This window comes from Eleutherodactylus coqui, chromosome 13 (assembly GCF_035609145.1).
Source record: "Eleutherodactylus coqui strain aEleCoq1 chromosome 13, aEleCoq1.hap1, whole genome shotgun sequence".
Taxonomy (NCBI): domain Eukaryota; kingdom Metazoa; phylum Chordata; class Amphibia; order Anura; family Eleutherodactylidae; genus Eleutherodactylus; species Eleutherodactylus coqui.
Genome location: NC_089849.1, coordinates 46680088 through 46694976, shown reverse-complemented (window position 1 = coordinate 46694976; position 14889 = coordinate 46680088). Strand labels below are relative to the sequence as shown.

Genomic DNA, 14889 nt, shown 5'->3' with positions numbered 1-14889 from the left:
GAACAGTTCAAGTAAATCCTTGGCTTGACCGTTCTTAAAACATTTGCAGCCATTTTCCCAAACATTTTATGTTTGCGTAGCGCACATCGGGTCAATCTAGTTTCTTGAATCATTCTAAAAACTGAAACCTCACCCCTTTTTGCTAGACCTTATGAAAAAGCGGAGTGAAAGGCATAGAATACCAAAAATATTTGGGCAAATTCCTACTTGCACAAAAATCTGCAACTTTTCGATAACAACGCTAGTGCACGGCACTTGATAAATTCCACCATGGGTGTGTATTGTAAATAAATCACATTCATTAAAAGAAAATGAAAGAATGCTGGACAAGTGCTTGATGCCAAGCTTGTTCAGAAATAGATGCTGGTTAAGGGGGTTCTTCCACTTTTAGCCGTTTTGCTACAGGAAACACCTCTATACATTGTGTAGTGGCCCAGGTTGGTACTGCAGTCCTTTTGAAGTGAATGGGAGTCAGCCTGCAGTATCAACTTGTGCCACTGAGCAATGTACAGTGCTGTTTTCTGCAGCAAAACAGCTAGAAGTGAGACAACTGTGTTAAGGCTCTGTTAATGATACTAAATGTAACACTTAGAATTCATTACTTAATGATTTTCTAAGCAAGCCAAACAACAAATTACTTCCTGGAATCTTCACTGGTCAAAAAAAAAGAAAAGCTATGACTGAGCCACACTTTAGGGATTTTTTTCCAACATAACATAAGCAATGACATGTAGATTGGATGATCAGTAATAAGTTACTGATCAGTAAGGGTCCAACTGCCAGAACCACCGTGCTGCATTGCAGGAGTATGAGATTGCCAATATGCCACATGGATCCTAGAGGCCAGATCCCCACTGGTCAAGGTTATGGCATAACCCTCAACATTACATGACAACAAATACCCCTTTAAATAGCAGGGTACAAACATCAATCTTGCTAATCCATCATGGACAGCAAGCATATTTAATGTGCTACATACCGAAAGCAGAAAAGATTTGCTTTAACCTTATATCATCCATATCTTCTCCAAAGTTCTTAATGTATACATTAGTGAATTCCATAACTTTTGCCCCATATTCTATTTCCCTTTCCCTTCGTGATTTAAAATGGCCAACAAATCTGAGGATCATAAAGAGAATTATAAACATCCGGTAAGTGAAGAAAACTTTTCATGTATCACTAAAAACACATTAGAAAATCATTTATAACATGACAATTTTCAAAACCCGTAACTTCAGCATTTTAGAAAAGTTATGCATTTTACACAAAACAGTATTAAGGTGCTACCCTAAAGGGTTAAAATGTTGTCATACAGTAAAGTGCACCAAAACGATTGCATCGCATGCACCAAAGTTTGCAACTAAGTTTGGCACGGCCAAACAAAGCATGCCTAAGGGACAATTCTTGATTGGCTGAGGCTGCCCACATAATAGCACAATTTGTGCTGCACCATAGGAGCACATTGGGGCTAAATAAGCAAGTTGGAGGTGCTGCTGTGGAGCTGCAATAATCTGCAAAGGAGCTGTTGGCAAGCTGAGGAGAAGAGTTTGGGCTGCTGTTCATGAGAGGGGCTGCCTGGAGACCTATTAGCGCCTGGAGCCAAGAGTGAGAGTGCAGTTGCGCTATGTTACCCACCCACTGGGACAGCTGGGCTGCAACAAGGATCCAAGGGAACTGTGGTAGATTTGCGTTCCTTAACTGGGACTAGCCTGGGCCTATAGCAACAATGAGTCCCACATGACGGACTGGAAGTAATGCCGGCCTCAACACAAACATTAGGTGTGCACACCATGGGACGCATTAAACAGCAGGACTGTTGCATTGATGTGCTACGTGATGGGACTTGGACTATGTAGCAAATTTCCATTGCTTGCAGTTATGGACTGTGAGAGTATTACAGGGGGAATGAGCTGACATCACAGCCTGGAGTTCGAATGTTGTGTTACCAGGAAACTGGCAATCATAGTAGAGTGTTAAAGCTCAAACATTGTGTTCTGTTACGTGATTTATATTTCTATTGAACAAGACTGATCGTTCTATCGCAGTACTGTTCTTACAGCATTATTACGTATTTTGCGCAAAGTAATAGTGAAGTTCAGGATTTAGTTAGTAACAAGTCATTTTAAAAGGGTTAACTGCTTAATTGCCATCATAACTGCTCACTTTCATTTTTGTTCTTCAATATTGTACATTGGGGTAATTGGATAAACTCTGCTTTATCAGATGTGTAGAATGCATTTCTGTGATGGCAAAGACTAGCTGTAACAAAACCCCCAAAACTTTAGATCCAATAGATTTTCTCAGACTTGGATCACACTTTCCAGAGTGCATGTTTGTTTTCATTATGGCAGTTTTCATTAACCGTACTCACACTTTGCGGTCATTGAGTAGCATGCCATTCATAGTGTCGATTGCTCGATTAGCAGCTTCTTGTGTCTCAAAGTGAACAAAACCGTATCCTCTAGATCCATTTTCATCACAAACCACCTAGAAGAGGAATAAAATTCCATTTTTATCATATGACTCAAATTCCATAATAGAAGCAAAGATTTTTTTCCTGACAGATTTCATATGAATACACCAGAAACTAAAGCACAATCAGTTTTCCTTTAGTCCTAACAGCAGCACAATACTGGTGTTTTTCTGCCCCTGTGTACTAGTAGAGTAAATAGAAAATTTGGAATGAATCAAATTAAAATAAACTAGAAGCCCCTGACTCTATAAGGATGTCCGACCCCTCTCAACTTGAGTATATTATAAAAACCTGAACTAGGGCAGGAAAATCTTGTACTGTTGGGACAAAGAGCAAACATTGTTTAAAATCTTTGCTTCCCTTATGTTCTAGGCAGCAGTACAATATTGGATTTAGCCAGATGCAGCCCCATAAAGAGGGTCCTCTTGTCTGGCAGAACTCATCTTCTACCAAAACCTGAAATTCAGCCATTGAAGTTAATATTTAGTGCAAGCTCCAAGCTGCATGACAAATTTGTTCCAGCAGAATCAGACTTTATTCAACCCAAGCGGTGGAGAATAGACTAATAGAATTATAGAATAGATCCTAACAAAATTAGGTGGATCAGAGTTCCGAACAATGCAAGCCAGTCTAATTTACCATAGATTGGTAAGGCAGATTTTAACATAGTAACATAGTAAATTAGGCTGAATGAAGACAATGTCCATCTAGTTCAGCCTGTTTCAACCTCTCTGTTAATCCAGAGGAAGGCAAAAACCCCCAACAGGCAGAAGCCAATTAGTCCTTTCGGGGGGAAAAATTCCTTCCTGACTCCATAATGGCAGTCAGAATAATCCCTGGATCAACCTCTGATAGTTCCTATCTGTCTGTAAGACCCAAATCAACAACCCGCTGGTCACCTAATGTCTATATCCTGTAATATCCTTCCGCTCTACAAAGACACCTAGTCCCCTCTTAAACTCCTCTATGGATTTTGCCATCACCACGTCCTCAGGCAGAGGTATATCGACAATAGGACAGCTCTAGGTAATGGACATTATATCCCTTATTAGAGAAGGATTCAAGACAGAACTATGGAAGGGAGGTGACCTAATTACAATAGAGAAGATTGGATGATTTTGTGGAACCTCTACTAAAAGTCTAAAGGTAAATGAGCAGAAATCTTTTGGGATTAACCCCTTAGTGACCAGGCTTTTTTGCTTTTTTTCCATTTTTGTTTTTTCCTACTCCCATTTAAAAAATCGTAGCTCCTTTATTTATCCATCGACGTCGCTGTATGAGGGCTTGTTTTTTGCGGGACGAGTTGTATTTTTCAATGGCACTATTTATTGTACCATATAATTTACTGAAAAACCTTGAAAAAATTCTTAGCGGAGAGAAATGGAAAAAAAACCCCGACATTCCAGCATCTTTCGGTGCGTCCTGTTTCTACAGCACACAAACTGCAACAAAAACGACCTGATATTTTTATTCTATGGGTGAGTATGATTACTACGATACCAAACTTATATAGTTTTTTTTTTGCTGTAGTACTTGTATTTTTTTTTTAAGATATTTAATTTTTTATAATTATTTTCTGCGGTCATCTTGTGCGCACAATAACTTTTTTATTTTTCGTCGACGTAGTTGAGCGAGGGCTCAATTTTTGCGGGATGTCCTGTAGTTTCCGATAGTATCAATTTGGAATACATACAACTTTTTGATCGCTTTTTATTGCATTTTTTCTGGAAGACAGGGTAACTAAAAAAGTGTATTTCTGGCATTCTTTATTTTTTTTCCGGACAACGTTCACCGTGCAGGAAAAATAATGCACTGCTTTGATAGATCGGACTTTTACAGACGTGGCGATACCAAATACATATTTTTATTTTATGATTTAGATTTTTTAATAATTGATATGGCAAAAGGGGGGGGATTTAAACTTTTATAACTTTTTTTTTTTTACAATTTAAGAAACTTTATTGATCTTTTTTCTTACTTTACTTTGAAGTCCCCCTGGGTGACTTTAACATGCGATGCTTGGATCGCTCCTGCAGTATGACGTAATGCTATACACCCTGTGTGGATGGCTTGATAGGCAGTCTGCTAAGGCAGCCCTGGGGCCATTCATTAGGCCCCTGGCTGCCATGACACCTGCACGGCTACCCCGATCTCACCGCGGGGGGGGGGGGCGTGCGGGACCCCCAAACAGCGTTAGGGGGATTTAAATTCCGCTGTCAGAATTGACAGCGGCATTTAAAGGGTTAATAGCCGCGAACGGCTGAGCGCGGCTATTGCCCACGGGTGTCAGCTGTTATAAACAGCTGACGCCCGCGCTGTATGGAGGGAAATAGCGGCGCTACCTCCCTCCATACACGTCCTGCAACAGCAGGACGTAGTTTTACGATAGCGCCGTCACTAAGGGGTTAAGGAAGGTTTTAGATGGGATCGCTGTCGGCTGCTTAAGTACCTGACAGTTGTCCCAATGACTATCGCTCCTGTGCTTTCACACAAGAGCAATAGCCTTCAGTGAATGCGGAGTGTGTTGGATCTCTCTTTGACCACCAGTCTCCATTCACTGCATACAGGCGGTCGTTCAAAGATGAACTGACGCCCATTTATACGGAGTGAGAAGTCACTCATCAGTTGTTCCATCTCAGTGAGCAAAAACAGAACAAGACTACTGAGCGACTGCTCACTCAGTACCCTGTTGGCTGAGTTTACATCGTCCGACAGTCATGCATAATCACGTTTGAACGATTATTCAGGTAACTATAGGCCCGTGTAAAAGTACACTAAGGGCAACCACCAAAGAGATCAGAGATGTTGAGCTGCAGCTTCATGCCCTTTTGTCATAAAAGGTAGAACAAGCACTTCAATGGACTGGATATAAGTACTATAAATATGCTAATAACCCAGATAGGCTATTAGCGAGAGAGACAAAAGGATGAACTCCGTCTTTAATCTGTATACCCCTCATACCCCCACCACCAACCCAGATAAAATCTGCGATACATTTGCTAAATATTGTTCGTCACTATATAACGAACATAAGAGTAATTTCGAGAGTCTGAACCATAATTTCATGGAAACCCTCCCGATATCCACTTTTTCTCAGGATCAATGAGACTTTCTGACTATAGATATTACCTCTAAAGAAATCGCCGGGGCTATTGATAATTTGAAATTGGGAAAGGCCCCGGGCCCAGGTGGCTTTACAGCCCTTTATTATAAAAAATACAAGGGGACATCCTGACTGGGCCTTTACAGAATAGGTTTCAGACTTTGATGAAGGGGGATGTTCCGCCCCAAGAATTCCTAAATTCCAATCTAACAGTTATTCCTAAGGCTAATAAAGATCCCCTCTTTCCTAAGAGTAGACTAGAGATGAGCGAACGTACTCGGCCACGCCCCTTTTTCGCCCGAATACTGCGATTTTCGAGTACTTCCGTACTCGGGCGAAAAAATTCGGGGGGTGCCGTGGGTGAGTGGGGGGTTGCAGCGGGGAGTGGGGGGGAGAGGGAGAGAGAGAGGGTTCCCCCCTGTTCCCCGCTGCTACCCCCCGTGCCGCCACGCCTCCCCCCACCCCCCGAATCTTTTCACCCGAGTACTGAAGTACTCGAAAATCGCGGTGCTCGATCGAGTAATTACTCGAAACGAGTACGTTCGCTCATCTCTATTCTAGACCCATCTCATTATTGAATATGGATTACAAAATTTTCACATCCATTTTAGTGGCCGCCTTAGTTAGTTTCTTCCAGGTTTTATCCATAAGGATCAGGTGGGGTTCATTCTGTCAAGAAAGGCCCCAGACAATATACGAAAAGTTTTAAATATTGTTGATTATTCGAAAAGGCACTAACATCCCTGTACCGCTTTTGGCCTTAGATATTGAAAAGGCCTTCGACTCCCTGTTCTGGGAGTACTTATTTTAGATTTTGAAACAAATGGGGTTTGACGGTGCTTTCCTACACGCCCTTAGGTCCCTTTACGCCCTCCACTCTGTTAAAACTCCCCACAAACAAGGAAACCCCCATTTCAATTAGACGAAGCATCCGACAATGATGTCCTCTCACCAGCATTGTTCACAATAGTGAGTGAGCCCGTCGCATTAGCAATTAGGGAAAACCCCAACATAAAAGGAGTAAGCATAGAGGTGTGGATTACAAACTGAGTTTGTTTGCTGACTATTACTTACATTAACCCAGCCATTATCATCTCTCTAACTTAATGGGGCTACTGGATAAGTGGGCGAATCTTACAGGTCTTAGAATAAATCTCGATAAATGTGACATTGCTTATTTAAATTCATCTTCCCTAAACTAAGAAGAGGAACATTCGAATATGGTGATAAATGCGGCAGACAGCTAGCCAGAAACCTACATCCTAAAACGCCATTAACCTATGTCCCTATGCTACAATCACGTCAGGGACACCTGATACATAGGACAGAAGACATCCTAGAAGAATTTAGGACCTTCTACAGCAAACTATACACTATCGAACCCGAATCTCAAGCAACAGGGATAAACAGAAACCCAGAGTTAGAGTCATACCTCGAAGCCAATGTCCCAGGAAAAATTTTAAATAACGAGAAGGAGGACTTGGAACGGGATTTCACCACCCAGGAACTGACAAATAATCCAAAACCTAAAAATAGGCAAGAGTCCAGGGCCAGACGGGTACACAGCCAGGTTCTACAAAATATTTCAGAAGGAACTATCCCCCCTGGCACTAGAAGCATTTAACGCAATTAGCAAGGGTCAACCCTTTCCCCAACAGGCACTACAAACACACAACTGTCATCCCCAAGCCAGGCAAAGACTCTACACTCAGTGGGAACTTTAGATCCATCTCATTAATCAATCTGGACGTTAAAATGTTTGCCAAACTCATAGCTAACAGATTCCAGAGTATTATACCAAGAATTGTACATAGAGAGCAGGTAGGCTGTCCCAGGCAGAGAGGCTAGGGACAACACCATAAAGACACTGTCCCTAATCGATAGAGCCAAACGAAATGGAACCCCCTTATGCCTACTGGCAATAGATGCCGAAAAGGCCTTCGATCGAGTAAGTTGGCCCTTCCTCTCTGCCACATTGGACAGCATAGGACTTGGGGAACGGATGAAACAGAGGATAATGGCACTATACCATAGCCCCACAGCCAGAGTCAGGGTAAACGGGGCGCTGTCGGGGACCTTTAAAATTAGAAATGGAACCAGACAGGGCTGCCCGCTATCACCATTCCTGTATGTCCTAACCATGGAGTCATTGGCCAACTCCATCCGCAACAATAGGTCAATTAAAGGTATTCAAGTAGGAAACACAGAACATAAAATGGCCCTCTTTGCGGACGACCTGCTCCTTTACATGTCCAATCCACGTGTGGGCATGCCGGTCCTCCTCGAAGAGTTTAAAAAATTCAATAAGGTCAACAATTACAAAGTCAACACACAAAAATCTGAAGTACTGAACATTACACTCCCACAAAAGGAGGTGTCCCACTTAGAAAAATCATTCCCCTTTCGTTGGCGTAAAACCAGCATAAAATACCTAGGTATCCAACTCCCGGAGGATGTCTCAGAGGCATTTAGACTCAACTACCTTCCGTTCGTGGAGAGAACAGAGAGAGACCTAAACAAATGGGGGCCCCTGTTCCTTACATGGAGCGGAAGGGTCAACGTGATCAAGATGGACATACTCCCTAAATTCCTTTATATATGCCAGACTATACCGATCAAACTCCCAAGAGCATATTTAAAAAAATTGAGAACCCTAATAACAATGTTTGTGTGGAGAGGGCGTAGACCCCGCATGCGCTTTGCACTCTTAACAAGGAAAAAGGAATCAGGTGGTCTAGGCCTCCCAGACTTTACACTTTACTATAGGGCCAACATTTCCAACTGTATAATAGACATACTAAAACACAAATCTACAAAACTGTGGGTGGAGGCGGAACATGAAGGGGCGGAGGGATACTTACAGGCAGCCGCCTGGATTCCCTCTAAACTGATCAAAAAACTACCTATCCCATCTCCATTCTGTATTCAGCTTCTCGAAAACTGGATAGGGTTTGCAGCATCAAAAGGCCACGTGGGAATTCCAGGCCCACTTACACCCTTAATTTGTAACCCCCAATTCGAGGCCACCTTCAAGGATTCCCGTATCTTGACACAATCAGACGACCCAATCCCAAGGGTGAGAGATGTGATGTCAGACTCGGGACTGAAGTCGATGCAGGAGATCCTGGGAGACAGCGAGACTAGACCAGGGATGTGGATGCAGTACCTCCAACTGAGGAGTTTTATAAGCACATTGACACCACGAACGAACGAGTTAAAACCCCTAACAGAATTTTAAAAAATGTTCCTTTCCAACACAACATCTAAACATACGATCTCCAGACTCTACGGGTTGCTGCTGTCTCGGGAGGCAGAGGGCGAAAGCCCTGGCTACGTGAGAGAGTAGAAAAGGGAACTGGGTGAAAGCCTCCCAGCGGAAAGCTGGAACAAGGCATGGCTCTTGACTCATAAGCTCTCCTCGGCGGGTAAAGTCCAGGACCTGAATTTTAGAATACTATCAAGGTGGTACAGAACCCCGGATCGACTCCAGAGGATGTTTCCCCAGATCTCTCCTGCCTGCTGGAGGTGCAACGACAGCAAAGGCACCATGCTACATATCTGGTGGGAATGTCCTCGGGTGTCAAATCTGTGGAAAGAAGTGATAGAACTATACAACCATGTCTGCCATGGGAAGGTGTCCCCTACCCCGGAAATAGCGTTACTCTCTATGCTACCAGGATCAATAAGCAAACTTAAAAAGGGCCTCCTCCGATTTTTTATCATTGCAGTAAGGAGGATTATCCCAAGACTGTGGAAATCAAATGTCGCTCCAACGTGGATAATGTGGGTGGAAGAGATCCACACATTAATGCATTTCGAGGAAATAGGAGCAGATGAACCAAAATCCTGGGAGGAGTATCACCACACATGGCAGGCATGGATAACATTCAGGTCTTCAGACTCATTTATAAAATGGCTGGAAACCGGGACCCCCTAAAAGCAAACTAGTAAGAAACGGTGTGGAGGGCACTAAACGAAAATCTTTAAGAAAATTGACCTATACACGAGTCATTGATCCCTCCCCCCACATCCCTGTGTGTTCTCCTCTTGTGTCTAACCTCAGGTAAAACGCTCCATAGGAATAAGATGAGTTGAAGGGGTCCGTTACGAGTTTACACATCTACATGCTTTGAGCCTGGTCCGAAAGCCAGACCAGATAGAAAAATTAGGAACATGTGAAGAAAACAAGGTGAGAAATACCCTAAGATACCAGAGAGAAATGAGGCAATAGAAAGCAGACAACAAAGGGGTAACTAGAGCCAGAGGCTGGGATCAACCCCATCTCAAGGAAGGGAGCCTTTCCAATAGCATCCAGCAAGAAAAGGCAAAGACAAAGTCCCCACGCAAATAGTGACTCCGGGGGGCCTAAGGTTTGGGCCTAGCTCGAGATAGTGAGTTGGTCGAACTACGGAACAAAAGGAAACAGATTCAAAGGACAATCCCATAACCCCATCCATCCACTTTTAATGGACAATATAAGCAACGACTACCCTTTCCCTCCATATCCCCCTGACCCACCCTCATCCCCCCCCCCTCCCTGAAAAGCCTTGTTACGCTTACGAAAATGTATACTTATCTGGAAAATGTTTAATAAAATCTATTTGAACAAATTCATCTTCCCTAATAAAACTAATTGATTTGAATTTTGGCTTCCAACACCAACCCCAGTATATTCCCTATCTAGACATTAACCTGACCACCTCTCTGTCCGCTATCCCCCTTTGATACAGAAACTTTCATCGGAATTGACTAAATGGGATGATCCATTACTATCATGGGTGGGAAGGAGTCACACTATAAAGATGACCCTATTACCCTGAATACTGTATCGTTTCGGATGCTGCCTATCCCAATCCCCCGTACAGTGTTAGCCAGTTTTCAGCAACTCATCTTCAAATTTATTTGGGCTACAAAGCGCTCTACAATTAAGAATACTGTAATGTATCATAGATAGAAGAAAGGGCGTGGTCTCTCTGTCCCTAACTTAATGAAATATTATACTGTGTCATGAATAACCCAATGGACAAACACATTGGGAGGCACTGAGGCTCCCTTATGGGTAGACCGAGTCATCTAGAATACCCCCAATACATTGCAAGCTTGATGTGGTCGGATGGCCCTCTGGTTCCAAATTTATGTGATACTATCCCGCTCACGTATCATTCTATGCGAATATGGAGAAACATCAGTTTTAAATATAATCTATCTACACAAAGCCCTCAAGGATGCTTCCTATAATTCCAAACATAAGATTCCCTCTGAGTCAAGACCTGGTACATTTCCAATGGTGGAAGAATAATGAGGTGACAGACCTCTATCACTTTGTAATGGGATCCCATCTAATAAACTAGCTCAATTAAGCCAAATGTAATCCCCCTGAAGCGGAAAAATATCGGGTCAATCAGGTATTTCATTTCCTGCACTCGTTAAGATTGCCGCACGTAATTCCTGATATGAATGTTTGAAAGACTCTGTAGGTGTGATCCTCTGAGAAAGGGAACTCTGTCCTTGCTAGATAACATACTGAACAATCCTACGGTAGAAGGTAAACGTCCGTTTATGCTAAAATGGGAGACTGATTTACAAATCAACCTGTCAGAAGAAAGATAGTACCGCTGTTGTGAAACTCTAACAGCAGTCACCAGGTCACCTTAATGGAGACATCCATAAAAATTCTACACCGTACTTATTTAGTATCTGTTAGAGTAAATAAATTCTACCCATCCGCCGCACCTTTATGTTTCAGGGTATTTGCGGAGATGGGATCCCAATTGCATATATGGTGGATTCCTAAAATCCCCAACCGTGTACCTTCTGGGAGATCGCCCGCCTAGAGTAAGGCACCAGGTACACAAACTAACAAAATATCTGTATGCCAACCAGAATCCACATTGCGGCTAGATGGAAACAGCCCCAACTTGTCCTTTCGGGAGGTGCTGAATAGAATTTCACAAATTGCTCTGTATGAAAGGATACATGCCATGCGGTCTCATACATTAGAAAGGTATCGAGTAATGTGAGGTCCATGGATTGATCTGGTTGATATTCCACGATTCAGACAATCTACTTTCGACCTACAGCTCTCCCGTTGACTATATATTGATGGATACTTTTCTTTAGGTCTACTGAAATTGAATGGCTAGTGAGAAGCAGGATGACCTAAGTTCGGGTTTGATAAGTTTTGTGGTTTTAGTTCATAATTCAGGTTTAAATTGACTTACTGCATAGCTTTTGATAACCTGTGAGAAAATTTATGATAAGACTTCAAACTATAAAAATGTTATTTTTTGCTTTCTTAATATTTGTGCCCCCTGCATGGGGAAAATGGTGACAAATGGCATAGGTATCAGATTTTGCTACTTTTAATAACCTTTTGAAACAAAAAGTACCCTAAAGCTCATTTGACCAAAGGGATGAGGATGGTTTCATTGTAGTAGGTTAAAAACCTTTTCTCCAAGAGTTTTTGTGTCAAGGATCTACAAATAAAGAACAAACTATGAACATAGCTGGTGTTTGTACCTCTGAGGGTGGTCAAGTCTTTTGAAAATCCTTCCTGCAGTAAAACTAGAATTTTATTAATCTGCAGATTGGCACTATCCATTCCCTGAGTGAATCATCAAACTAAAAAGACTTTGATTCTTGCATACACCTTCTGGGTGGATTCAGAACTTGCCTGTGACCAGGTCTTCATGAGTGTCCATGAACCCTCTAGATTGAAATTGGGGCTGGTCAACCTATAGGCTGAACCTGTTCAGGAGAGACGTCAAGTCCTGTACTGGGGAAAGTCTTTAGTAACACCCTTGACTCATCTAAATGACCTCTTCGGAGAGAATGGTATGAGGGTCATTACCGTGGCCTGGCTTTGCCCGATTTTCATCAATACCCTATGTATCAAGGAAACTGAATGGAAAAAGCAGCCTGAACTTTCAAGAGAGGAACGGGGCAACTACTGCTAGGAGATTGATCCCTTCATAAATGGAAATAAAAGTTTCCACCTTGGCGTTGTACCTGGTTGCCATGAGATAGATCTCTGACACTAGGAGACCATTCGCCTATAGTGCTAGACTTTGACTTAATTGGTTAGCAACAATGTTGAAAGAGCCTTGAATGTGCATAGCTGACAGATGGATCAGGTTCAACTATGCCCATGTAATAATCCTTGCCACTCGCCTAAGAAGAGGGTTCTGATCGGGTGCCAACCTGCCAGTTGTGTTCACCCGTATACAGACTTTTCCCTGGATCTGTAGAAAGTTCCTTTAAGTCCTTTTCTTTCAACGAAGCCATATTGTTTTTTTTGCAGAACAAGTTGTATATTTTACTCCATTTTTTTTGTGGGAACAAGATGAAGACAGCAATTCTGCCACTGTTTAAGGTTATATTTTAAAGCATCCACTGTATTTTTTTGGCAGGTCATTATGATTACTTATAAAACTTTCTTAAAAAACAACCAATGGCATTTTTTCTTTTCCATCCATGGAACCAAGAGCACTTGTTTTTTGCGGGACAACTTGTAGTCATCATTGAGGTCATTTTGGGGTAAATGCAATTTTTAAAATTACACTTTATTACATTTTTGGGGAATCAATAAAAAAATATTTTTTTGGCTTTATTTTTCTCAGTGTTTACAGTGCAGGATAATTAATCTGTTTGTTAGGGATGCAGCAATACCAATTATGTTTAGTTTATTAATTTATACAAAAAATAACCCAAGTATGCAGAAAAGGATTTTTGTTTTATTTTTGTTCCGAGTCCCTCCAAGAATATATAGAAGCTGCATTAAGTTATTATGAAGCAGAGCAGAAAGTAGTTACACGGAGGAGCTGGACTTCTAGAGGGGATTCTCTGAGCCCCAGGCTGAGCACTTCTCTAGGTGTTTTCTCAAACCAGTTGAGATGCATCTACAATCAGCAGAGACACTGAATGAAGGATCTTCTATCTCTAAAGTGAGGGATTGAAAAACTGTATATATCTTGGAAAAAGCATAAGACAACTTTATACAACAGCAGGCTTAGAAATAGAAGCTGAGCTCCAGTATTCCTCTAATGCAGTCACTATAAAATGGTCACATACCAGCTCTACACAGTGAGACCAATTACGGCACAGTTACCCCCCAGGGAGACCGATTACGGCACAGTTACCCCCCAGGGAGACCGATTACGGCACAGTTACCCCCAGTGAGACCGATTACGGCACAGTTACCCCCAGTGAGACCGATTACGGCACAGTTACCCCCAGTGAGACCGATTACGGCACAGTTACCCCCAGTGAGACCGATTACGGCACAGTTACCCCCAGTGAGACCGATTACGGCACAGTTACCCCCAGTGAGACCGATTACGGCACAGTTACCCCCAGTGAGACCGATTACGGCACAGTTACCCCCAGTGAGACCGATTACGGCACAGTTACCCCCAGTGAGACCGATTACGGCACAGTTACCCCCAGTGAGACCGATTACGGCACAGTTACCCCCAGTGAGACCGATTACGGCACAGTTACCCCCAGTGAGACCGATTACGGCACAGTTACCCCCAGTGAGACCGATTACGGCACAGTTACCCCCAGTGAGACCGATTACGGCACAGTTACCCCCAGTGAGACCGATTACGGCACAGTTACCCCCAGTGAGACCGATTACGGCACAGTTACCCCCAGTGAGACCGATTACGGCACAGTTACCCCCAGTGAGACCGATTACGGCACAGTTACCCCCAGTGAGACCGATTACGGCACAGTTACCCCCAGTGAGACCGATTACGGCACAGTTACCCCCAGTGAGACCGATTACGGCACAGTTACCCCCAGTGAGACCGATTACGGCACAGTTACCCCCAGTGAGACCGATTACGGCACAGTTACCCCCAGTGAGACCGATTACGGCACAGTTACCCCCAGTGAGACCGATTACGGCACAGTTACCCCCAGTGAGACCGATTACGGCACAGTTACCCCCAGTGAGACCGATTACGGCACAGTTACCCCCAGTGAGACCGATTACGGCACAGTTACCCCCAGTGAGACCGATTACGGCACAGTTACCCCCAGTGAGACCGATTACGGCACAGTTACCCCCAGTGAGACCGATTACGGCACAGTTACCCCCAGTGAGACCGATTACGGCACAGTTACCCCCAGTGAGACCGATTACGGCACAGTTACCCCCAGTGAGACCGATTACGGCACAGTTACCTCCAGTGAGACCGATTACGGCACAGTTACCTCCAGTGAGACCGATTACGGCACAGTTACCTCCAGTGAGACCGATTACGGCACAGTTACCTCCAGTGAGACCGATTACGGCACAGTTACCTCC

The 14889-nt window shown here is 43.3% G+C and overlaps 1 protein-coding gene across 3 annotated transcripts in view; it reads right to left on the bottom strand.

Moving 5' to 3' along the window:
• LOC136587485 (embryonic polyadenylate-binding protein) overlaps positions 1-14889 on the bottom strand; it is a 48621-nt gene that overhangs the window by 26245 nt on the left and 7487 nt on the right. For all 3 annotated transcript variants that reach the window (XM_066586073.1, XM_066586074.1, XM_066586075.1), the window contains exons 3-4: positions 2372-2487; positions 980-1119 (exon numbers count right to left, since the gene is read on the bottom strand). In XM_066586073.1, the coding sequence (XP_066442170.1) occupies positions 980-1119; positions 2372-2487 (256 nt within the window). The remainder of the gene's footprint in view (positions 1-979; positions 1120-2371; positions 2488-14889) is intronic.